Genomic DNA, 26997 nt, shown 5'->3' on the forward strand with positions numbered 1-26997 from the left:
AATCATTTTTTGTTTATAATGTGGCATCATCCTAGGTGAAGGTAGAATGTTGCTTAGGGGTAGGGACATATCTGCCTAACACACATAATCTGAGACCTCTATCATGTCTCTCTTCATATAGTCCAGAGAGGTACATCTCAAGTTATTCACTCCAACATGTACTTTGACAGAGTCATAACGGTAATGGCTGCTGAGTGACTTGAGTGCACACGTAACTTGTCAGATCCTGGCACCCAACAGGCAGATGACTGTGACCTTCTCCTTGTCCAACTTTGTGAGAGGGATGTCTGTGAGTCACCTATGACTAGGAAATTTGGTCTTGAAGTGTTTTGTATCAGGGGCTTGATTGCTGAGACACTGTTATATGTGTTGTTATGTTTACTGGTGTATTCTGTTCTTGTACCAGTATGTGGGGGTTGTCTGTGGTTGGGAGGTCTCTGTTCTTTTGGTAGGGTCTTGGTGAGTACATCCCCATATGTTGGGTTTATGTGTCTGGACTTTATCTTGTATAAGAGAAGAGGTTTGCAAAGCTGATAACCATTTTGATGTCTTGTTTATTGTTATGTGAGAGGACTGATTCAAGTTTCATGGTATAGTTACATCTCTCACATACTGTATTTGTTTCCTTTAGGAGTAGATGGTTGTCAATATACATGAGGCAATTGCTGCATTGGCTCAGGATTCCCATGTCAATCAGACTGGTTGGAGAAATGTTAGAAAACTGACTGTCCATAGCAGCAGGTAATTCCTGGTTTGTGTGAGGCAAAAGATCAGCTATTGCTCTAAGATTAACAAGTGTACTTAAAATAATATAGAATTAGCAAAGAAAGCGCAGCAATGCTTGACAGTGCACAGCTGAGCTGCCTGTTGTGTAGCAGCGCACAGCTGAGCTGCCTGTTGTGTAGCAGTGCACAGCTGAGCTGCCTGTTGTGTAGCAGTGCACAGCTGAGCTGCCTGTTGTGTAGCAGTGCACAGCTGAGCTGCCTGTTGTGTAGCAGTGCACAGCTGAGCTGCCTGTTGTGTAGCAGTGCACAGCTGAGCTGCCTGTTGTGTAGCAGTGCACAGCTGAGCTGCCTGTTGTGTAGCAGTGCACAGCTGAGCTGCCTGTTGTGTAGCAGTGCACAGCTGAGCTGCCCAAAGAGAAGCAGGGAGCTGGAGGGGGTTTAACTGAGTGGTTTCAGGAGAAAAATGGGATTCTAGGCATTGGCATCTATACAAGACACTGCTAACATCAAACTCTGAGCAGCTCTGGTAAACTGAGAGCAAACCCATGCAAACATGATGCTTAAATACAAATGGATTTAAACAGTTCTAACACAATCTACCAATAGAAACCCCTCACAGAGTGTTTATTCCAGCAATCCCCAACTCAGATGGGTCCTGAGCTACACTCTTCTGCCCCAAGGGTGCTGGAGGGCCCTCTTAATGGACGATGGCTAGTTTTAGTGTTGAAATGATACCAGGCAGTCTAGATTCAGCAAGTCTGAATCATGCAAAAGGGAGCATTGAACTTAAATATTGGTCTGATGAGGGCCGAGTATAATGGAATTATAACATCCTTAGATCTAGATGTGATGCCTTTAGTTATTAGATGTGACATACAGAATGATTTCCTTAATACTGTGGATACGCAGTGGTCAAAGTTCAGGTTGCTATCAACCTGAGTTCCCAGGTGACATACCACTAGGTCTACACTTAGCGGTGGTGCTGTTTGTAATGCAATTATCAGGGATGTCAGTAATAAAGGGATGTCAGCTGTCCCAAAGGGAATAATAAAGGGATGTCAGCTGTCCCAAAGGGAATAATAAAGGGATGTCAGTTATCCCAAAGGGAATAATAAAGGGATGTCAGCTGTCCCAAAGGGAATAATAAAGGGATGTTAGCTGTTCCAAAGGGAATAATAAAGGGATGTCAGTTATCCCAAAGGGAATAATAAAGGGATGTCAGCTGTCCCAAAGGGAATAATAAAGGGATGTCAGCTGTCCCAAAGGGATGTCAGCTGTCCCAAAGGGAATAATAAAGGGATGTCAGCTGTCCCAAAGGGAATAATAAAGGGATGTCAGCTGTCCCAAAGGGATGTCAGCTGTCCCAAAGGGAATAATAAAGGGATATCAGCTGTCCCAAAGGGAATAATAAAAGGATGTCAGCTGTCCCAAAGGGAATAATAAAGGGATGTCAGTTATCCCAGAGGGAATAATAAAGGGATGTCAGCTGTCCCAAAGGGAATAATAATGACTTTCTTTTCATTTAGCTTTAATCTGTCACTTTGGCACCAATCATTTGTCTGCTTTAACTATGTCTGTAGTATATTAACATCACTGGGGGACTCGATGACTGCCCCCAATTTGCAGTTGTCAGCAAACTTGATCAACCACAGGCCGTCCAAGTTTGCCTGGACTTCTGAGAAATAAATTCTGAACAGTAAGGGGCCCAGCACAGAACCCTGTGTTACACCACTGCTAATTGGTCTTTTGCTAGAGGTGAAGTCTCCCACTTTGATAGTTTGTGTCTTGTCAGTGAGCCAGCTGGCTGCCCATTTAGTAATGTAGGGGTTAATTCCCAACTGGGAGAGTTTCTTTATAATACCCGAGTGAGGGATTGTGTCAAATGCCTTGGCTATGTCAAGATAGGTGGCATGCACTGTCTTTCCCACTTCCAGGGCCTACGTGACTTTCTCGAAGAAGTCAACCATGTTTTATAGGTATGATCTACATTTAACAAATCTGAATGGAGTTGGGTCCTGAGTTTGGAAATGACTTATGCCCTTGTTAGTGAGGTCCATATTGACCCTTTCCATGGCCTTGCAGATGAGGCTAGTCAAGCTTATGGACCTATAATTCCCAGGGTCAGTTGATCGTCCCCCTTTGTGCACCTATAATTCCCAGGGTCAGTTGATCGTCCCCCTTTGTGCACCTATAATTCCCAGGGTCAGTTGATCATCCCCCTTTGTGCACCTATAATTCCCAGGGTCAGTTGATCGTCCCCCTTTGTGCACCTATAATTCCCAGGGTCAGTTGATCGTCCCCCTTTGTGCACCTATAATTCCCAGGGTCAGTTGATCGTCCCCCTTTGTGCACCTATAATTCCCAGGGTCAGTTGATGGTCCCCCTTTGTGCACCTATAATTCCCAGGGGCAGTTGTTGGTCCCCCTTTGTGCACCTATAATTCCCAGGGTCAGTTGTTGGTCCCCCTTTGTGCACCTATAATTCCCAGGGTCAGTTGATCGTCCCCCTTTATGCAGAAGGATTACTGTTGCTGTCCTCCATTCTGCTGGAACATAGCCAGTTCACAGGCTGTAGTTAAACAGGGATCCAAGTGGGTCTGCTAGGTCATGTTTTAAGTTGTTTAAAAGGAAACTTGGGATGTTGTCTGGTCCTACTAATGTCATATTTTTGGCCTTGGAGAGCACCAACATGACCAACTCTCTTGCGATAATAGCCTGAGGAATAGTGGCAGGTATACTTTGGGGGATAACTGGAGGGGACGGGGGGGTGAAGTTTGCTCCAAATCTGTTAGCTATCAGGTTGGCTATTACCTTTGGTGGAGTGTAGGTGGTGTCATCCACAACCAGTTCAGTGCATAGCTTGGTATTCCCTTTCACATTTTGGATATAGTTAAACAATGCTTTCTGTTTATCCTTAGCTGGTTAAACAATGCTTTCTGATTATACTTAGCTAGTTAAACAATGCTTTCTGTCTGATTATTCGTAGCTAGTTAAATAATGCTTTTAATGCTTTTTGATTATTCCTAGCTAGTTAAATGATGCTTTCTGATTATTCTTAGCTAGTTAAATAATACTTTTAATGCTTTTTGATTATTCCTAGCTAGTTAAATGATACTTTCTGATTATTCTTAGCTAGTTAAATAATACTTTTGATTATTCTTAGCTAGTTAAATAATGTTTTCTGATTGTTCTTAGCTAGTTAAACAATGATTTCTGATTATTCTTGGCTAGTTAAATAATGCTTTCTGACTATTCTTAACTAGTTAAACAATGCTTTCTGACTATTCTTAACTAGTTAAACAATGCTTTCTGATTATTCTTAGCTAGTTGAATAAAGCTTTCTGATTATTCTTAGCTAGTTAAATAATGCTTTCTGATTATTCTTAGTTAGGGAGGCTTTTTTTTTGTAATTAGCTTTGGAGGACTTGACAAGATCTGTTATTTGTTTGTTTAAACTAGACAGGGGTTTCTTCCTCTGTTGAGCTAGTTCCCTCTTGTTCTTGGACGTTAGTTTCTTTCTCTTGTTGTATAGCCTGTTTATAACTGTTCGTATTGTATGAATGACAGCTGTAATAGCAAAGTATCTATTTTATGAATTGTTTTGTGTTGTGCTATGTTTTGTATTGTTATATGTGAAACTTTTCTCCCCAGGCTTCTGCTGAAAATGGGTCTTCATCCCAGTCAGACTTTCCCATTAAACAAATGTGAAATAAATAAAATAAATAAATACTAGGGGTTCACCAGGGTGCCTTGTTTTTCCAGCAAGACCTGGTTTTAATCCGGTCAGGTACAGCTAATTATGTACAACTGCTACAGTGGTTATGCAGGGCATAGGTGTACATCTGTGTATAGGAGTCCATGTTATCTGCATTTGAGGAGGCTTTGAAATTTCTTATACACCACTTAGTAGGAAGTAATTTGTCTTTGAAAAATTCATAAGCATTTTTGAGCATGATGGGGTACTGGTCTTATAATTACATTGAATGAGACTGATTTATGGTCCGATCTTACTAGGAGGACATCACACGGGGGGGGGGGGTATAATGCTCTTCCATGTTAGTGAGTACTATGTCCAGGACATTTGAGCCTTTTGTGGGTGTGTTGACTAGCTGTTCCAGAGCAATTGCATTAACAAAGTCCAAGAACCTCTGAACCAGCATGTTTGTGATCATGTATGTTTCCCAGTCGAAGGTAGGATAATTAAAATTAGCCATAACTAAGGTGCTGAGCTGTATGAAAAGTGACTCCAATAAGTCCAGGTATGTGTTTTACTTTTCCTGTTTCATGATGGGGGACCTATAGCTAGCTATGATGTGGTAGGGGACTTTGCCTATAGTTAATTGGACATGGAGTAGCTCAAGAGAGTCAAACTGTTTGACCAGTCTAGAGGTGTACTTATCCTTAATGAAGATGGATACATCTCCTCCTTTGGTACTAGAGGTACTTATCCTTAATGAAGATGGATACATCTCCTCCTTTGGTACTAGAGGTACTTATCCTTAATGAAGATGGATACATCTCCTCCTTTGGTACTAGAGGTACTTATCCTTAATGAAGATGGATACACCTCCTCCTTTGGTACTAGAGGTACTTATCCTTAATGAAGGTGGATACATCTCCTGCTTTGGTACTAGAGGTACTTATCCTTAATGAAGATGGATACATCTCCTCCTTTGGTACTAGAGGTACTTATCCTTAATGAAGATGGATACATCTCCTCCTTTGGTACTAGAGGTACTTATCCTTAATGAAGATGGATACATCTCCTCCTTTGGTACTAGAGGTGCTTATCCTTAATGAAGATGGATACACCTCCTCCTTTGGTACTAGAGGTACTTATCCTTAATGAAGATGGATACATCTCCTCCTTTGGTACTAGAGGTACTTATCCTTAATGAAGGTGGATACATCTCCTCCTTTGGTACTAGAGGTACTTATCCTTAATGAAGATGGATACACCTCCTCCTTTGGTACTAGAGGTACTTATCCTTAATGAAGATGGATACATCTCCTCCTTTGGTACTAGAGGTACTTATCCTTAATGAAGGTGGATACATCTCCTCCTTTGGTACTTTCATGCTCAGTTTGTGGTCTGAGTGTATGGAAGGCATTGTAGCCCTACATGGCCAGGTAGCTTTCCATACCTTTGAACCATGTCTTAGTGACTGCACAGATATCCTCATCTTCCAAAGTGAGGAGTACATCCAGGGAGTGGAGTTTCTTGTTTAGAATTTTTGATTTGTTCCTCCTAATATTTGTAATTTTCTGGCAAATCATTAAAAATTGAAATCACTAAATAATACTAAATAATGGCAGAGTTTTGAGTTTCAGACTTTATATCCCTCAGAACACTAAGTTATAGTCCAGAATCACCAAGTGAATAACAATGTAACAAAAGAAGCTATCCAAAGCCACAAGTGCTTATACAATGTATTGGCTGTAAGAAATAATGTTGCATTTCCATTATTCCTGGCTTGTAAAGATTTCTTGCATTGAGAGGTTGAGAGTTATGGTATCACCTACCAGAAGGTGATGGACCATGATTTACTGGTGTTATGCATTTAGTATCACTTCCCAGAAGGTGCTGGACCATGATTTACTGGTGTTATGCATTCAGTATCACTTAACAGAAGGTGATGAACCATCATTTTATGAACCATGATTTCTAGACATGATATATATTCAGCATCACTTACCAGAAGGTTATATACCATGATTTATAGATGTTATGCATTCAGTATCACCTACCAGAAGATAAAGGTGGGGGTTCCACATATTCCATAAATGGTATTCTGTCATAGATTGGGGCACGCTGACACTTATCTGCATCCCCATCATTAAGGATCAAATCTACAATCTCCTGCGTCCAAGTGGTACCTAAAGAGTAACAGAGAGAGAGAGAGAGAGAGAGAGAGAGAGAGAGAGAGAGGGAGAGAGATGAGGTTTGGCAGCAATAAACATTCACAATACCATAGTCTGTGAGTGAAAAAGTAGTCTAAACCTGATCTGCAGCCCAGACTATTCCAGAAATCCCTGCACAGTCCAAGTCTGAGAAGTTATCACACACTCAACCAAGGGTTATGCATTCCACTTCTGACAACAGAAAACTTCTGGGTACAAGTGGGTGTCATGGCATGCAAAGGTAAACAGTTTACAGCTTTCCCAAATAAAGTTAAGTAAAGGTCTTCCTTTCTCTTTGTCCTTTATCATCACATTGCCTTCCAGCATGCTTTTGCTAAGACTAAAACTCTTTCACCACACCTGTTTCCAATATAAACAGTTACCTGTCAGTGAAACTTCAGCTTGCCTCAGAGAAGACCCAGTTTCATTAATATAGTACCACTCACTGGAATCTCATTTGTTTTGGATATTGACCATGGTATTTGGGATTAGACCCAAATTAAGTGGACATTAATACTGCAGCTTATTCCATTTAATATCCTCATCAGGGGTGTCCATCTCCACAGCAGTGGTAGAGAGCAAGGGACCCCATCAGCACCATTTCCAACCACCCATTCTTAACTGCCTTCAGTACAAATGCTTACCCATCACTAATTAAGGAAAAAAATGGAACCTCATCAGCACCAATATTTGAGAAGAGACCCCATAAGCATTATCAATAGTCTAGATATTACTTCTCTCTACTACCCATGTAAATCCATCACTTCTGTAAGGGAGCACAGCGACTCCTCAAGCACCATCAACTGCAACCCCAGAGTCTTATCTCCCTCTAGTAACCACGTGCAGCCATCACTGCTGTAAGGGAGCACATAAACCTGTTCAATAACATCATGCAATATTCCTGAGTCATACTTCACCCAGCACCCATGTTTACCAATCTTACCAATCACTGCTCTAGAGGTTCTCTTGCACACCAACAGCAGTATCACTCAGCATTACATAGTCCTATTCATGCTTATCTATTACTGCTGCAGTGTGAGGGAGTACAAGGCTCAGTCAGCACCACCATCCCATAACCCAGATTCTTACTGCTCTTTAGTACCCACGTCTGCCCATCAATGATGTAGGGGAGCCTGGGGACTCCATCACTACCATATGTGATATGCTAATAGCTTAATTCCATCTATCACTCACATCACAAATCATTCTTGTAGGGAAGCCTGGGGATCCCAACAGCAGCTTCAGCTGACATCCCAGAATAATACTTCCCTTAAACATCCCTATCTGTAAATCACTGCTGCACTGCTGGGGGACATAGGGACCCCAACACACTGTCACCTGGAATCTGAGAATCTTACCTACCTCTAACATCTTTGTTTGCACATCACTGTTATTGTCAATGAATACAGAGACCCCGTCTGCACCATCACCTAATATCCCAGACTCTTACTTTGTTCTAGTACCCATATCCATCCATCACTGCTGAAGTTCTGGGGACAACAGAGACCCCCGTCTGCACTGTCACCTAATATCCCAGACTCTTACTTTGTTCTAGTACCCATATCCATCCATCACTGCTGAAGTTCTGGGGACAGCAGAGACCCCGTCTGCACCGTCACCTAATATCCCAGAGTCTTACTTTGTTCTAGTACCCATATCCATCCATCACTGCTGAAGTTCTGGGGACAGCAGAGACCCCGTCTGTACCATCACCTAATATCCCAGAGTCTTACTTTGTTCTAGTACCCATATCCATCCATCACTGCTGAAGTTCTGGGGACAACAGAGACCCCGTCTGCACCGTCACCTAATATCCCAGAGTCTTACTTTGTTCTAGTACCCATATCCATCCATCACTGCTGAAGTTCTGGGGACAGCAGAGACCCCGTCTGCACCGTCACCTAATATCCCAGAGTCTTACTTTGTTCTAGTACTCATATCCATCCATCACTGCTGAAGTTCTGGGGACAGCAGAGACCCCGTCTGCACTGTCACCTAATATCCCAGAGTCTTACTTTGTTCTAGTACCCATATCCATCCATCACTGCTGAAGTTCTGGGGACAACAGAGACCCTGTCTGCACTGTCACCTAATATCCCAGAGTCCTACTTTGTTCTAGTACCCATATCCATCCATCACTGCTGAAGTTCAGGGGACAGCAGAGACCCCGTCTGCACCGTCACCTAATATCCCAGAGTCTTACTTTGTACTAGTATCCATATCCATCCATCACTGCTGAAGTTCTGGGGACAGCAGAGACCCCGTCTGCACCGTCACCTAATATCCCAGAGTCTTACTTTGTTCTAGTACCCATATCCATCCATCACTGCTGAAGTTCTGGGGACAGCAGAGACCCGCCTGCACCGTCACCTAATATCCCAGAGTCTTACTTTGTTCTAGTACCCATATCCATCCATCACTGCTGAAGTTCTGGGGACAGCAGAGACCCCGTCTGCACCGTCACCTAATATCCCAGACTCTTACTTTGTTCTAGTACCCATATCCATCCATCACTGCTGAAGTTCTGGGGACAACAGAGACCCCGTCTGCACCGTCACCTAATATCCCAGAGTCTTACTTTGTTCTAGTACCCATATCCATCCATCACTGCTGAAGTTCTGGGGACAGCAGAGACCCCGTCTGCACCATCACCTAATATCCCAGAGTCTTACTTTGTTCTAGTACCCATATCCATCCATCACTGCTGAAGTTCTGGGGACAGCAGAGACCCCGTCTGCACCATCACCTAATATCCCAGACTCTTACTTTGTTCTAGTACCCATATCCATCCATCACTGCTGAAGTTCTGGGGACAACCGAGACCCTGTCTGCACCGTCACCTAATATCCCAGAGTCTTACTTTGTTCTAGTACCCATATCCATCCATCACTGCTGAAGTTCTGGGGACAGCAGAGACTCCGTCTGCACCGTCACCTAATATCCCAGAGTCTTACTTTGTTCTAGTACCGATATCCATCCATCACTGCTGAAGTTCTGGGGACAGCAGAGACCCCGTCTGCACCGTCACCTAATATCCCAGAGTCTTACTTTGTTCTAGTACCCATATCCATCCATCACTGCTGAAGTTCTGGGGACAGCAGAGACCCCGTCTGCACCGTCACCTAATATCCCTGACTCTTACTTTGTTCTAGTACCCATATCCATCCATCACTGCTGAAGTTCTGGGGACAGCAGAGACCCCGTCTGCACCGTCACCTAATATCCCAGAGTCTTACTTTGTTCGAGTACCCATATCCATCCATCATTGCTGAAGTTCTGGGGACAGCAGAGACCCCGTCTGCACCATCACCTAATATCCCAGAGTCTTACTTTGTTCTAGTACCCATATCCATCCATCACTGCTGAAGTTCTGGGGACAACAGAGACCCCGTCTGCACCATCACCTAATATCCCAGAGTCTTACTTTGTTCTAGTACCCATATCCATCCATCACTGCTGAAGTTCTGGGGACAGCAGAGACCCCGTCTGCACCGTCACCTAATATCCCAGAGTCTTACTTTGTTCTAGTACCCATATCCATCCATCACTGCTGAAGTTTTGGGGACAACAGAGACCCCGTCTGCACCATCACCTAATATCCCAGAGTCTTACTTTGTTCTAGTACCCATATCCATCCATCACTGCTGAAGTTCTGGGGACAGCAGAGACCCCGTCTGCACTGTCACCTAATATCCCAGAGTCTTACTTTGTTCGAGTACCCATATCCATCCATCATTGCTGAAGTTCTGGGGACAGCAGAGACCCCATCTGCACCATCACCTAATATCCCAGAGTCTTACTTTGGTCTAGTACCCATATCCATCCATCACTGCTGAAGTTCTGGGGACAGCAGAGACCCCGTCTGCACCATCACCTAATATCCCAGAGTCTTACTTTGTTCTAGTACCCATATCCATCCATCACTGCTGAAGTTCTGGGGACAGCAGAGACCCCGTCTGCACCGTCACCTAATATCCCAGAGTCTTACTTTGTTCTAGTACCCATATCCATCCATCACTGCTGAAGTTCTGGGGACAGCAGAGACCCCGTCTGCACCGTCACCTAATATCCCAGACTCTTACTTTGTTCTAGTACCCATATCCATCCATCACTGCTGAAGTTCTGGGGACAGCAGAGACCCCGTCTGCACCATCACCTAATATCCCAGACTCTTACTTTGTTCTAGTACCCATATCCATCCATCACTGCTGAAGTTCTGGGGACAACAGAGACCCCGTCTGCACCGTCACCTAATATCCCAGACTCTTACTTTGTTCTAGTACCCATATCCATCCATCACTGCTGAAGTTCTGGGGACAACAGAGACCCAAGCACCACCACCTCATATCTTATAGCTCTGTACATCCATTTCTGTTATGGGGAGCACTAGAACCCTATTAGCACCATCACCCCATATTCTAGAGTCTTACTTCCAGCTAGTATCCATGTCTTCCCATTACTTTCTATGAGGTCATACTCTGGTCTCCATGCCACATAGCCAATAAGCATATTGTTTTTGCAGGAAGTGGAGAAGGGAAGTAAATAGTGTGGGAAGAAATAGCCAGGGGAATTGTTATGGCTAGACTTGTATAGGCCCTTGGGCCAATAGCCTGGTACCAACCTATAAACCTATGAACCTATAAACATAGAAAGTTTTCTTGAAAAGATACAGAGCCTATTAGCACCATCAGCCTATATCCAAGAGTCTTACTTCCCCTAAGTTCCCATGTTTATTAATTACTGCAGTGATGGGGAGCACAGGAACCCCATAAGCAGCATCATCAAATGCCCCAGTGTCTTATTTCCTGTAGTACCCAAGTCTACCCTTAATTGGTGTCAGGAAATATAGGAACCCTATTAGCACCATCACCTCATATCCTAAGGTCTTTGTGTTGTCTAGTACCCATGTTCACTCATCAGTGCAGTACTGGGGAACTCAAGGACCCCATATGCACAATGAAAAATATCTGTGAGTTTAGTGTCTCCTCAGCACCCATGTCTGGGATATGGAGCCAGTCATTCACTGCAACAGTGGGAACAGTGCCCCTCTAAACAGCATCATCACTCAGTATCTCTAGCTCTTGTTCTCCTATAGGGAACATAGCAGATGATACTCTAGTATCCCATGCTGTGTATTTGCAGTACCATATCATCATTCTGATGCAGATACTCCAGTACCCCATGCTGTGTATTTGGAGTACCATAATAGGGATCATAGCAGATGATACTCCAGTACCCCATGCTGTTTATTTAGAGTACCATATCACTATTCTGATGCAGATACTCCAGTACCCCCTGCTGTGTATTTGGAGTACCATATCATCAGTCTGATACAAATAATCCAGAACCCCATGCTGTGTATTTGGAGTACCATATCATCTTTCAGATCCAGATACTTCAGTACCCCATGCTGTGTATTTGGAGTGCCATATCATCATTCTGATGCAGATACTTCAGTACCCCATGCTGTGTATTTGGAGTACCATATCATAATTCTGATGCAGATATTCCAGTACCCCCTGCTGTGTATTTGGAGTATCATATCATCATTATGATGCAGATACTCCAGTACCCCCTGCTGTGTATTTGGAGCACCATATCATCATTCTGATACAGATAAATATGCTTTCCCATAAAATTTATACATTGTAACATTTTACAGAGGTGGGAGTTACTGAAGAGAAAGCCCACGTGCACCTTAGTGGATTGTACAGGCAGCAGTTATGTATACATTTGTTTTGTCATTTCAGTGAGAGGTTGAGAGTATTCTGTTTAAGGAGAGTATTTGGAGAGTATCATACAGTGAGCACAAAGTCTTAACCTTGTGATGAGCCTGTGCAGGATGAGGTTGGTTAAGATGTTGTTTAATTAGTGGTTTCAAACTATTGAGTTTGTCAGTGATTTTCATTTCTGTGGGGATACTATTCCAGAGTTTAGCAACGTATTGGGATGGAACTTCAAACTTGCTATTGTGGAGGGCTGCGCCCCCACACCCCCCCGCTAAATATATATTCCAACTCCGAGATCGCACTACAGCAAGGAAAGAGCAAATATTCCAATCTTCACTGTACCACGATCTGACAAACAGCACTTCAAGGTTCTGTTTTTTTCACTCTTTAGGTGTTCGCGGTTCTGCTCTTTTGGTCTTGTAATATAGACCCAAAAGCATCAACCTGGTTTTCTTGAGGTTGAGTAGGAAATTTGATTCTTTGAGCCAGGTTTCTACAGAGGAGAAAGATTTTTTGGGTAATGTCTTGGAGTTTATTTATTGTTGAGGCCACACATATTAATGTTCAGTCATCTGCATACTGAACTAAACTAGCATGGTAAGTGGAATTGTGGAGGTCATTAATAAATATATTAAATAGACGTGGACCCAAGATAGAGCCCTGAGGGACACTGGTAGTAACTGGTTGAATGGATGAGCAGCCTTGTTGCCATTTAATGGCTTGTTACTTTCCAGGTAGGTAACTAAGGAACCACAACAAGGAGATTTGTGAAAGTCTTATTGAGGCGAATCAAATGAGCAGTTGCTGGCGTGAGACAGTATCAGATGCCTTTGACAAGTCTAAGAACATGGTGGACACAAGCAAACCACTGTTTCTGTGTTGGTTTATTATGTTAGTAAAATGTAGTAGAGCAGTAGTGCTGCTGTGCTGCGGCCTAAAGCCATGTTGTGTTTACGAGAGCAGGTTGTTTGAGGTTAGGTATTGCATCATCCCAATATAAATGAATTTCTCTAATATTTTGGAGGTAGGGGAGAGAATTGCTATCAGTCTGTAGTTATTAAACTCTGTAGATGTGCCAAATTTGTGCAGTGGTATGATGTAGGCTTTGTTCCATAGTGATGGGACTCATCTTTCTGCTATGGACCTATTAATTAGTATGGACACAGGGAAGGCTATGACTTCTGTGGTTTACTATTGAAATGTCGAATGGCACTACATCGACTGTACTATAGTCAAACACAGAAGTTTGAAAATAGTAATGTCGACGACAAAAAAAAATCTAGGAAAGGTTTTAACATGGGTCGAGGTAGGTTTTCAGTATTATTCAGAACTACAAACATCTCCCCATACCTCGACCCATGTTAAAACACAGTCCTAGATTGTTTTTTTGTCGTCAACATTACTATTTTCGAACTTCCATGTCGATGTAGTGCTGTTCGACATTTCATTAGTAAACCGACTTCTACAGCCATTTTTAGGTAGTCTGATGGTAGTTGGTCTACAGCTACAGAAGTAGTTTTTAGTTTAAGAAACAACTTCCTTACAAGCAAGGTAGGCACTGGGCTAAAACTGAAGAGATAACATTGATTGCATAAAGTAGGAATTAAACTGTGTGTGATAGTGTCTGTTGTATTGTCTGTTTTTGGAGATGGAGTGGTGGTCTTGCCGGGGTGAAGTAGTTTATTTAGTGATGAGCAAAAAAAGTTTTGGGTTGTTTTTATGTTTGCCTTGTAGACTGATATAGTATGTTTGCTTCTCCTTTTTGACATGGAGTTTTCTAAGGTTCCTAAGATGCCCAAATTGCTGGAAGTCACTTTGAGTTCTGTTTTTATAGCACTTTTTCTAGGCTTTATCCCTTTTTGTCATGATTTGTCTCTTTTGTCAGCCATGGTGCGGAGTTGGACTTTACTCTTTTAGTGTGTACTAGATTATTTAAGGTCTGTAAGAATATGTTTTGCTCTACAGCAGTATCTAGTGGCATTGTACTAAGTACATTCCAGTTATTTTTTTTAGTGTGTCATTAAAAATATATTTTCTGAAATTGGCTGTATTTCATATTTGATTATAGATAATATGTTTATCTAGGTAATGGTGAGTTCTAATAGCATGTGTTAGTATGTGGTCACTTATGCTGTCTGAGAGGCAGCCGACTTTTGTCAGTTTGTCTGGTTTGTTTGTAAGACTCCAGGCTAATATTGAGCGTCTCCCTGAAGTTTTATTGATTCATAGGTTAGTACTAAGCTAACTGCCTTTGCGAGTCATTTTAAGCCTAGGCAATTATCCATGTGAGACTCAAACCCTGCACCTTGTATTTGTAAGACAAACACCTTAACCATTAGGCCACCCTCCCACCTTTCTAGTAGGTGTGGTTATTAATAGTTTGCAGGTGTCCAAGTTATGGATTCATTGGGGTAGTAGAATTTATGAGTTGCTAGTCTATATTTAAGCCACCAGTTATTATAGTTTCATGGTTAATTTGTTGGGATATCCAATACAGGATGCTTATCAATGTTATTTCCTGGTGGTATATAAATTAGTTAAACACATAGTTTTCCTATTGTTGATTTTTAGGAGTGTTATTAGAAGTTCAGCATTGTTAAATGTGGGTATTTCCTGTTGAAGTAAGGTAATGGTTTGGGAATATTTATAGATGATTTCTACACTATCTGCACGCTTATTTTGTCTGTCATGCCTGAGTATATTGTATCTGTGTGGGGGGGGGGCTTCATTATCGTTTATTTCTTTTTTAACCAGGTTTCAGTAGCTGTGACTACATCAGGAGTTATGTGGCAAGGTAGGCATGTATGTCATGGATTTTATTTCACATACTTATTAGGTTCATATTTAGTAAGGATTAGGAAATGTTACTTTACCTTGAAAGCTGATAGTTACTGACATGCCATACTAGATTAGTTAATGAAAAGTGAGGTGCAGTACTGCACAGGAAACATGGAAGTGGTGCAAGAGGCAGGAAGGGTTTTGGGCATAAAGGCTAGTTACCACACTGGGGTAGATTAGACACAGCAGTAGTTCTCCTTCATCACCAAGTATTCATAAGCTTTATATCTTTTCTCCTAGAAATACCATGCCAACTTCTACTACAGTCAAACGTGTCCACATATGTCAACAGATGGCCACAACAGTGATTCCCTGCTTCAGTGAAACAGCTATTACACAGTGTGACCTTCCCACTAGAGCAGCTAACATGGTGAAAACAAAGGACCACACTGTTTTAGCATTCTTCTCTCTAATGGCCACACTGTCCTTCTTGGGGTTGCAGAACAACAGTGGAATGTACACTGTCTGCCTTTGTAAAGACAGTCACAGCAAACTCCTTTGGCACCTCCTTTACATTTGATTACATTCCACTGCACCGCTGGCAGTCATCTACTGAGCTAAGCTCACTTTCTGCTCCAAGGAAAAATAATCTTGTAAGGTGCACATAATCTTATGTCACACTCCAAATTACCCTCTCTTCTCACAGTATTGCTTTCACTTCCCTAATTTAATTCTGCTTCACGTTTTTCCAATCTCATTGTCCAAATCTGCACCTGAACTGGACATCTGAAGCTACTGTTACAGCAAAATCAGCAGCAAATATCCAAATCTACAAGTAATGCCTGACTGAAAAGCTCTCTCACACACACACACACACACACACACACACACACACACACACACACACACACACACACACACACACACACATCACATTCCACTTGTTCTGGGAACCAGTGTCATGGCCCAGAGTACAGTTAGGAAAGTACAGTTGTGTACACTTACCATAGATGTAGATGAAAAGCTCTCACACACACACACACACACACACACACACACACACACACACACACACACACACACACACACACATCACATTCCACTTGTTCTGGGAACCAGTGTCATGGCCCAGAGTACAGTTAGGAAAGTACAGTTGTGTACACTTACCATAGATGTAGATGTTCGAGTGTATTCACTGTTGCAGTCATTACATTTGGGTAATCTGCTGGCAGGTTGCCCTCAGTCTGCCTGATTAACAAAGTCTTGGGTCCTGCGTCAGTTGCTGTCTCTTCTTCCATGATGTCAGGTCGTCAGGGGTATAAAACATGCAGCCAATGGCATTACATCAGTTTTTCTTGCCCCAGATGTCTGGTGCCCCCCTAATGGGGAGCAAATAAAATTAAAAACACAAAATTATACCTCCAACCAAAAGCAAATACACCAGAAAGGCTTTTAAGCATAGTAAAGGAAAGTAGAGGTATAGCCAGAGAAAAGTAGGGGGCTGGAGGGAGGGTAACCAGGACTGCAACAGTGAATATACTCGAACATCTACATTTATGGTAAGTGTACGCAGCTGTACTATGTTCTTCATGTTTCACTGTTGCAGGCATTACATTTGGGTAGATTCCCAAAGCTATGGTTGGGAGGATGAGTTTATACAGCATTAGGGCCAGCTATAAGGCCCTGCAAGACAGCAGTGGCAAAGCCAGCTCTGGATTTAGAGAAAATTGGTAATCTGCATTGCTTACTGTACTTATTTCCTTGTTTCACTTGAAAGAAAGTTACTGTTTGTCGTTTTTGCATTTAGTTACTTGTAACACATTGCACTCAAGTTACCTGGCACTTGCTCTCTAAAGCAATTATATAAGTCAGCACTAAAAATTAAAAGCACTACACCCTCACTCCCCACTGGCCCTTGTTTTCAATTATTAAGGAATTCCCAATATTATTCTAGCATGTCCAAAGGTCAGTTGTCAATCTCCTCTCCGGTCCAGCTGGTGAATCTGGGAATCTTGAGGCAATGTTATAACTGCCTCATGTACACAGACAACCCTCTCCTCCTCCCACATAACACAAATACTTGACAGATGCAGCTATTTAGCCAAACTGGAGGCTGAGCTCTCTCAACTCAGAACTGGCAAGACCAGACAGGAGGAGAAGGCAACTACACACACCACAAAACCAGCCTCACATAATGCTACCACACCACTGAATCAAACACATAAACACACAAAGACATACTCGGAGGCTCTGAGTAAAATTTACCTAAACAGCAGAGGCCTCCAAAGCAGACACCCAAACAACTGCTACCTCAAGACACCCCACAAGCAACACATAAACCACAAAATCAGTGTGCAAAGCAGTCACAGCCCTTAAGGTCAAATACAACACCAAACATACTTGTCATAGGTGACTCCATAGTCAGACACACTGACGTCCCACTCACCAGGCTGAACAAGGAGAGGGTCACAGTAAGCTGCCTATCGGGCGCTAGAATCCGCCACATAACACAAGCACTCGGGTCACTCCACGGCAAGTACAAATATGACACAGTCATTGTCCATGCTGGTGTGAACGACCTGAGACGTACCTCCCTGGACTACATGAAAAGAGACATAGAGGAGCTCTCTGATTATGTAGCCCAGGCAGGTATGACCCTGACCCTGAGCAGTATCCTTCCTTCACCAAGAATGATGCCACAATATAGAGACAAGATGATCAGCTTTAACAATTGGCTTAATGTCTGGTGTCATTCAAAGGGGATCCAGTGTCTGTCTGCCTGGGATGACATGCTTGACAAGCCACGCTGCTTCGTAAGGGACGGCTTGCACCGGTCACCCCTGGGATTCCGGATATTGGCTAAGGCTCTTGCCACCCCCATAGTGCCTTTTTTAGGCAAGGCTCAAATTCTAAACCTACCACCCTAGAAAACAAAAATGGGAAAAACTGAGGGTAATGCTGCTCAATGCCAGAAGTCTAAATCTCAAAATGCACGCACTCGAGGCCCTTCTCAGTATGGAGAACATCGATGTCTGTGCTGTAACTGAAACCTGGTTCAAGGCTCCTGAGAGCACCCCGGCACTATTAGATTTTACCTCATATCATGCGTTCCGGCCCCAAAACCCGGACCACACCACAAAGGAGGGGTGTATCCATATTCATAAAGGATACCCACACCTCCAGGTTGGTGGCAACGCACAAGCTCGGAAACCATCCAGGTGCAACTAACCATAGGCAAAACTGATCTACAAATTGTAGCATGCTACAGGCCACCCTCTCAAACTCAGGAACCCCACACAGCCTACCTGAAGACACTGGAGGGAATAAATGTATCTCCAAACACCATCATATTGGGTGACTTCAACTACCCGAATATAGACTGGGAACATTACTCAAGCCCTAACTTTCTAGCCCAACGGTTCCTGGAGTTCATAAATTCAAATGCCATGGAACAGCTAGTCACTGTTCCCACGAGAGGAGAAAATATACTAGATCTCATTATCACAAACATGGGGACAAAATGCTCCACACCGGAAGTATATCCCTCATTGGTGAGATCTGATCATAAACTAATCTCACTGGAAATCCACATCCCGCCCCACCCCAAACAAAAAAGACCACAGTGAAGAACTTCTCTAAAGCAAACTTCACACTACTCAAGACTGGTGTGGTATTCTTCAAGGCCCCTGAGCCAGTGGAAACCACAACCCAAGCTGCGGAAGCCCTTACAAATGCCTTCTATGAACACCTCCAGGACTGCATGGATCAGGCAATCCCAAATAAATCCAAGACTCTTTCCACAAAGGGCAAACGTCCAGTCTGGTGGACCCCAGCCATTAACAAACTTTACAATAAGAGGAGAAAGCTATTACATGATAGAACAAAATCCATAAAAGGGAAGTCACCCCTGATCATTATTAGTAAAAAATACGAGCACTCATAAAATCAACTAAGGCCAATTTTGAGAGAAAAATTGCCATGGATTCAAAGGACAATCATAAGGCCATTTTTAGCTATGTTAGGAACCTGGGTGGAAACTCCCAGATATGCTCAGAATTAGTCCAAAATGATACAAAATCACTGAATCCACAGACATTGCCAACATACTGGCAGACAGGTTCAGTGCAAACTTCACCCCTCTCCCCAAAGGAGAGATAACTATCCCAGCGGAGTGTAGCCTCCCAGACATCTCAAATGCGCAGGTGAAAGCTGCTCTCTCTAAAGCTAAAAACACAGCATCAATGGGACCGGATGGTGTCCCCGGCTGTGTGCTACACGAGCTAAATGAGGAATTAAACCCGCACATAAGGCAGCTGTTTAATCTCAGCCTTACCACAGGATATGTGCCCAAGGAGTGGCGTACGGCAACTGTGGTCCCACTCCACAAAGGCGGTACCTCTATGGACCCTGGTAATTACCGCCCCATAAGCTTAACAAGTCTAGTCTGCAAAGCTATGGAGAGGATCATAATGGAGCTCATAAACAAAGATATAGGGGACTTGCAGACATTGGACCCGACCCAGTTTGGCTTCGTCAAGGGCAGATCATGCCTTTTGAACTTGGTCAACTTCTTCAAAACAGTCACTAAGGCCATTGATGAGGGAAAGGCAGTCCATACAGCCTACCTTGACCTTGCAAAGGCTTTCGACACAATACCCCACTCGGGTATTGTAGAAAAACTTACCAGCTTAAATGTAAACCCATATGTCACAAGATGGGTTGCAAACTGGCTTAAGGACAGAACCCACAGGGTTAGAGTTGCTGGCGCTATGTCAGACTCCAAGCCGGTCACAAGTGGTGTCCCACAGGGCTCGGTCCTTGGCCCCCTATTGTTCAGCATCTACTTCTCAGAAGTACACGCCAACATTGGAGGACTTTGGCTGACAAAGTTTGAAGACGACTGCAAACTGGGCGCCATAGTTGAAAGTGCATCGGACACGGATATCCTTCAGAAGGGACTCACGGAAACAGATAGCTGGTGCCAGAGCCATGGCCTGAAGTTAAACGCCAAAAAATGTATAGTCATACCCTTCGGGAAAAACAAGGTAACCCCAAGCTACCATATAGGTGGCAATCCACTAAGCACAGAAGAGGTTATCAGGGACTTGGGGACCCAGGTTGACAGTGGCCTTTCTTTTGACACTCACGTTGCTAAAGTGGTTAGAAAGACTTTCTACATTGCCCACCTGATCATGAAGGGATTCACATCCAGATCTAGTGAGGTCATTGTTCCCCTGTACTCTTCACTTATCAGACCAATGATCGAGTACAATGCTCCATTCGGGATGTATCTCACCCGACATCTGCAGCAATTGGAGAGACCCCAAAAGTTCCTCACCAAAAGGATAAAGGGACTCCAAAATCTGCCATATGCTGCCAGATTGAAGAAACTCCAGCTCTATTCAGTCGCATACTGTCTGCTCAGAGGTGACATGTGCCTGACATACAAGGCCATGTCCAACCCGGAATTAATGGACATGCTCCACCTCAAAAAATCCAAATCCACCAAAACCACTAGAGCAAGTGACTTAAACCTTAGCACGGATATAAATAAGATGTGCTGGAGGGATAGATTTATCACTCAGAGACTCCCTATGCTGTGGAATAAAATCCCAGTCCATGTGAGGCAGAGCACCTCGCTGGCTCTGTTCAAGAGAAATCTTGACCTGTGGATGGGAGATCGTAGGTTTACCCCGGGAATCATCTCTGTGTCACTGCTGGACAGAGGTACAACAAACTAATGGGTACAGTATTTTTTCATATAAGGGGTGGCGTAAGCCACAGAACTTTGGGCTAGGCTTATAAATGCCTTAGGGCAGATAGCCTAGTATAAACCTATGAACCTATGAACCTATGAACTGATAATGCTTGTTGAAAGTATGAACAGAACTCCAGGTAGCAGCTTTTAGAATATCCCTGGTAGGAACACCTCTGAGAAAGGCTGCAGAAGTAGATGCAGCCCTGGTGGAATAAGATCTGATCCCTGGAGGATAGGTTTTCCATGGTGCTTATAGCAGAAATTAATGCAATGGCTTATCCATTTAGAAATGGTTTGTTTTGAAATAGCCTTCCACTCTGCCCCTACAGCAAATGCTACCAGCAATTGTTCAGATTTTCTTTGAGATTTATTCCTGTCCAAGTAGAATCTAAGTTGTCTGTGCACATCCAAGGAATGCAGAATCCATTCCCCTTTGTTCTGTGGATTGGGAAAGAAGGTTGGCAAATGAAGAGCCACACTGGAAACCACCTTGGGCATGAAGGATGGATTGGTCCTGAGAGATTCCCTGTCCGCATGAAAGATGATGAAAGGCTCCACTGCCATAAGAGCCTGTAATTCAGATATCCTTCTAGCTGAAGTGACTGCTAAAAGGAAGGCTGTTTTCCAAGAAAGAAATTTTAAGTCTGCAGTAGCAGCTGGCTCGAAAGGAAGTAGAGTGAACTTCTCCAAAACAAAGTTAAGGTCCCAGGCAGGGGTAGCAGCTCTCCTGGGTGGTTTCAAGTTCTTTGCCCCTCTGAGATACTGATTGAGCAGAGGATGAGAGAAGAGGAGTGGTTCTGTGTTATAGTGAGCTGAAATAGCTGAGGCGTGGATTTTAATAAAGGAAAAAGACAGGCCCTTGTGAAGCATCTCAGTTAAGTATTGCAAAATCTGAGGTAAATTGGGTGCTGCTGTGCTCATCCCTAAAGATTGGTTCCAGGCACAAAATCGTTTCCATTTGTCAGCATAAGAGTTTCTAGTACTAGGTCTTCTTGCCTCCAAGATGATATCCATCACAGGTTTGCTGAGGGATGATAAGGGTGAATTTAAGTGATTAGCTAGGCTGCAAGGTTCAAAGTTGGAAGGTGAGGGTGCAGAATTTGGTTCTCCTGCTGAGACAGCAGGGAAGGGGTCTGAGGCATGTGCCATGGAGATATTTGTGACACACTGTGCAGGAGTGGGTACCAGTGTTGGCGCGGTCAGTCTGGAGCAATCAAAATCATCCTTGGCTTGTACTGTTTAACTTTTAGCAGAACTTTGGAGAGCAGAGGCAGAGGGGGAAAGGCATAGACTGATAGGTTTTTCCAGCTGAAGAAGAAAGCATCCACTTTCCAGGCTTGTGTGTGGGGAGTCCTTGTGCAAAACTTGTCCAACTGGTAGTTCTGGGGGGAGGCAAATAGATCTATGTCTGGGCTCCCCCATTTGCTCATCAATATGTTGAAAATCCAGGGTTCCAGTTGTCACTTGTGTGGGTCCATGAGTTTTCTGCTTAGTCCGTCTGCCAGTGTATTCAATTTTCCTGGCAGGAATTGAGCTTGTAGTTGCACTTGGTAGCTCAAGGCTGTGTTCCACAATGCCATGGCTAGTCTGCAGAGAGGGGTAGGAATATGTACCCCCCTGCTTGTTTATGTACCACATAACTGTGGTGTTGTCCGTCTTTACCATTAGTTGTCCTGGAAGAATGTAGTCCTTGAAGGCTGTCAGAGCATTCTGTACAGCTAACATTTCTTTTGATTGATAGGTAGGTGCATTTGATTTGGGTTCCATTTGCCCTGAATGCACTTTCCTGCTAGGTGAGCCCCCCCCCCATGCATAGTCTGATGCATCTGTAGTTAGGGTTTGGGCAGCAGGGGGTAGTGTGAATGGCAGTCCCTTGTTTTGGTGGCAGGCCTCTGCCCACCATAGGAACTCCAGGTGTAGGCAAGGTATGATAGGAATCATTGTTTCCAGGCTGTGACAATGTTGACTCCATAGACCTTTTAAGTACCACTGTAGTTTCCTCATATGCAGTCGTGCATATGGAATTAGAAGAATGCAGGAGGCCATGAATCCCAAGGCTTGCAGTATTTGTCTTGCAGATAGCAGGGTTTTTGTGGCCACTTGTTTGAAGTAAGTTACCAAATGAATTTGCTTCTCTGGCATGAGGAAAGCCATCTGGGCAGTTGTATTCAAGCTTTCACCCAGGAATGTAATCTGTTGACAGGGTACCAGTTGTAATTTCTTTTCATTTATGGTGTACCCCAGACAAGTTAGAACCCTTTTTATGAATGCCAGATGATTTAGAAGTATGCCCTGGTTTTCTGCCTAAATTAGACAATCGTCCAGGTATGGATATATTTGACTATTTCTTTGCCTGAAAAATGCGATAACTGGAGCCAAGCATTTTGTGAATACCCTAGGCGCATTAGACAAGCCAAAGGGCAGTGTAGAGAACTGATAGTGTGTGTTGCCTGCTTTTAAGCATAGGTATCTTCTGCAAGGTTCCCTGATTGGGATGTGCAGGTATGCATCTTTTAAATCTAGAATTGCCAACCAGGCATCTTTGCCTAGCGTAGGAAGTAACTGGTGAAAAGAAGGTGTTTAGAGTAGACAGGTCCAGGATTGGATGCCATGATTTGTCTTTTCTGGGTACCAGAAAAAGCCTGGAATAGAAACCGTGTCCCTTTTCCTTTTCTGGTACCAGTTGATTAGCCCCCATGTTTAAGAGGGAAAGTACTTGTTTTTGAGCCTCTGCCCACTGATTTGGGGGCAGGTCTGGCCACCCATTTGGTGTTGGCAACATGTGGAAATGAAATCTGTATCCCTGGGACACTATATTTAAAACCCATTTGTCCTGGGTTATGAGTTCCCAGTTCTTTGCATGAAGAGCAGTATTTCCCCCCAAAGGGGCAGTTAAAAGGTAAGTGCTTGGTAATTTTAAAAGGAAGTCATTGAGACTGTTTACCATAGGAGGTGTCTTGTTATTTCCAGATTTGGAAGTGGAGGACCCCACTGTTTAGTTCTGAGAATCCCCTGGGACTGAAACTCTGTGCTTTTGCTGTGTCTAGTTTGGCTTGAGAGGACCTGGAAGGGGCTGGAAAAGACCAATTCTTAGAGGGCCAGTGCCTACTAAATTGTGGGGGTTGCACTTGTAAGAAATCTTTAACAGTTTGCATAGATTTAACTTTATCTTTCATCTTTTTTTAGAATTTCTTCAGCCTTATTGCCAAACAGGCGGTCCTGATTTAAAGGCGCATCCAACAATTTAGCTTTAACATGATCACGCAAAGATTGCTCCTTAAGCCAAGCATGCCTTCTAAGCACAGACCCAGTAACAGCAGCTCTGCAGAAGGCCTCTAAAGAATCAAAACCACATTGCAAAGTATGTTTTCCAACTTGTTCAGCAAAATGCATTAAATCCTGTAAATCCTTATTTTCCACACAGTCAGGAATTAACATAATTTTCTGTTTAAGCAGTCCCATAATATGCTGTTGATATTTTAACATGTGAAATTGGCAGGTTAAAGCCCTGATTGCCAAGGTTGCAGAAGTATAAACCTTTTTACCCCATCTATCCAGCGCCCTGGAGTCTCTATCAGAAGGGGTAGGATTTTTAGCAGTAGAAGCCTTAATGCCCTTGGGCCCCTGAGAAATGGTTTCTGGATCTACAACAGGATTTTTGAAAAGGAACTTGTGGGACTCAGGAGCCCTGTAGTATTTGTCAGGTTTACTAGGAGCCAGAGGCAGGGAATCAGGGGCCAAACTGGATTCCAAGAACACATCATCAACAATGTCTAGTACAGGAGATATAGCCAAATGCCTATGCTGAGGTAGAAGAAGGAAATCCCTAAGCCTCTTTTTTGAATCAGAAAATTCCTGACTTTCCCAGTGGAAATGCTCCCTTAAAATATGTAAAGTTCCCCAAAAGAAAAATCCTCATGAGGGTAAGCAGAGGGAATGGAATCCTCTGCATCAGAATCCCCATAAGTAGGTATGGACAAATCCAGGTCATCAGAAGAGTCAGAAGAAACAGAATCCTGATCAGAAGATTCATAATCAAGCTCAGCCCTAGCTCTCTTAAGGGGACGGGGGGGGGGGTGTTGACTACCCCTGATTAAAGTAATTAGATCTTCAGCCATTTTGATCATTTGTTTTTTAGGCATAGGGGCCTGAACATGTGGCCTGGGCATTGTTTTTTTAGACATAGATCGAGATTTAGGCCTTAGTAATGAAGGTGGTGTTGATTTAATATGCAAGTCTGCAGGCCTGAATAAACCCTCAGAAGCCGGTGCCTGCACAGTGGCTCCGGACCCATCCAAAGTAGAGACATCCACGGGCTCCATAGGTGAAGCATCTCACGACATAATGGACTCTGAATGGGTCTCATCAGAGGCCTGTGAATCAGAAGTAGCAGGTATCAGGGGATGCAAAAGTACCTCAGTGAGTACCGGCGAACTGGCAACTGACTTAGGAGAAGTGTTGTTGGCAGTTTTGGACCTCAGTGGCCTGTCTTTGTCTTTATCTTTGCATTTTTTCAGAATCCCAGTAGTCGGATGGCTAACCAACGACATTTCTGGATAATTAAACCAAGAAATGAAATATTTAGAGGCAAAAATGTACCGACGATGGATAGTGCACTGATTAAATAAAGCACAAAACTAACAGCAAGGTACATCATGGTCAGAGCCTAGGCAAGGAATACAGTATGAATGAAAATCTTTATGACGTATTTGCTTTCCACAAGTAATGCAATTCTTAAATTTTACTGACATTGTAAAGGAGCAAGAAAAAGTTTCCCCAACTGAGTACTTAGCTTTAAGTTGAAGACTTCGTATCTGAAACTCGAAAACGAAAATTTCAGGAGTCGGCCAACCGGCACTTGCAAACTGCTTCTGCTTTGGGAACTGCACAGCAAGAAAGACTGATGTAATGGCATCAGCTACATGTTTTATACCCCTGAAGACCTGACGTCCTGGAAGAAGGGACAGCAACTGTCGCAGGAACCAAGACTTTGTTAATCAGGCCAACTGAAGGCAACCTGCCAGCAGATTATCCAAATGTAATTACTGCAACAGTGAAACATGAAGAACATCACTACATACCTGCTTTAGGGTACGTGGCAATCAGTAGGTCATCAGGAAGTGCTTGGAATCTCTTCACCTGGTCCCATGTTTTCTGCACAGGTTCCGGAAACAACACTCCATCCATTAACACCAACTCTGCCCGCCTGATAGACTCTACATTACAACTTTTCAGCACTCCTTCCTCAGACATCCCTGTTAAACAAATAGAAATCAGCGGTTTAGACAGAAGGGAATGGTAATGTCATGTGACAGGTATCTTGCTACCCATAAACCCTGCTTATTGAACAGCCAGTGTTATGTAGTTAAATGTCAAGCACCATTCTACACCCATTACAGTATCAATATGCACCATTCTACACCCATTACAATATCATCATGCACCATTCTACACCCATTACAGTATCATTATGCACCATTCTACACCCATTACAATATCAGTCTAAACTATTCTACAACCATTACATTATCATTATGCACCATTCTACACCCATTACAGTATCATTGTGTACCATTCAACACCCATTACAGTATCATTATGTACCATTCTACACCCATTACAATATCATCATGCACCATTCTACACCCATTACAATATCATTATGCACCATTCTACACCCATTACAATATCATTATGCACCATTCTACACCCATAACAGTATCATCATACACCATTCTACACCCATTACAATATCATTATGCACCATTCTACACCCATTACAATATCATTATGCACCATTCTACACCCATTACAATATCATCATGCACCATTCTACACCCATTACAATATCATCATGCACCATTCTACATCCATTACAGTATCATTATGTACCATTCTACACCCATTACAATATCATCATGCACCATTCTACACAAATTGCAATATCATCATGCACCATTCTACACCCATTACAATATCATCATGTACCATTCTACACCCATTACAATATCATTATGCACCATTCTACACCCATTACAATATCATTATGCACCATTCTACACCCATTACAGTATCATCATACACCATTCAACACCCATTACAATATC

At 43.1% G+C, this 26997-nt stretch overlaps 1 protein-coding gene across 1 annotated transcript in view; it reads right to left on the minus strand.

The window, feature by feature from the left end:
• The window catches only part of LOC122814090 (sulfotransferase 1C1-like), a 198196-nt gene that overhangs the window by 135549 nt on the left and 35650 nt on the right, over window positions 1-26997 (minus strand). Inside the window, exons 2-3 of the mRNA XM_044086700.1 lie at window positions 25972-26145; window positions 6473-6601 (exon numbers count right to left, since the gene is read on the minus strand). Of these exons, the coding sequence (XP_043942635.1) occupies window positions 6473-6601; window positions 25972-26143 (301 nt within the window). The 5' untranslated portion in view covers window positions 26144-26145. The remainder of the gene's footprint in view (window positions 1-6472; window positions 6602-25971; window positions 26146-26997) is intronic.

Source organism: Protopterus annectens, chromosome 10.part0 (assembly GCF_019279795.1).
Source record: "Protopterus annectens isolate FY-2018-M chromosome 10.part0, PAN1.0, whole genome shotgun sequence".
NCBI lineage: Eukaryota > Metazoa > Chordata > Ceratodontiformes > Protopteridae > Protopterus > Protopterus annectens.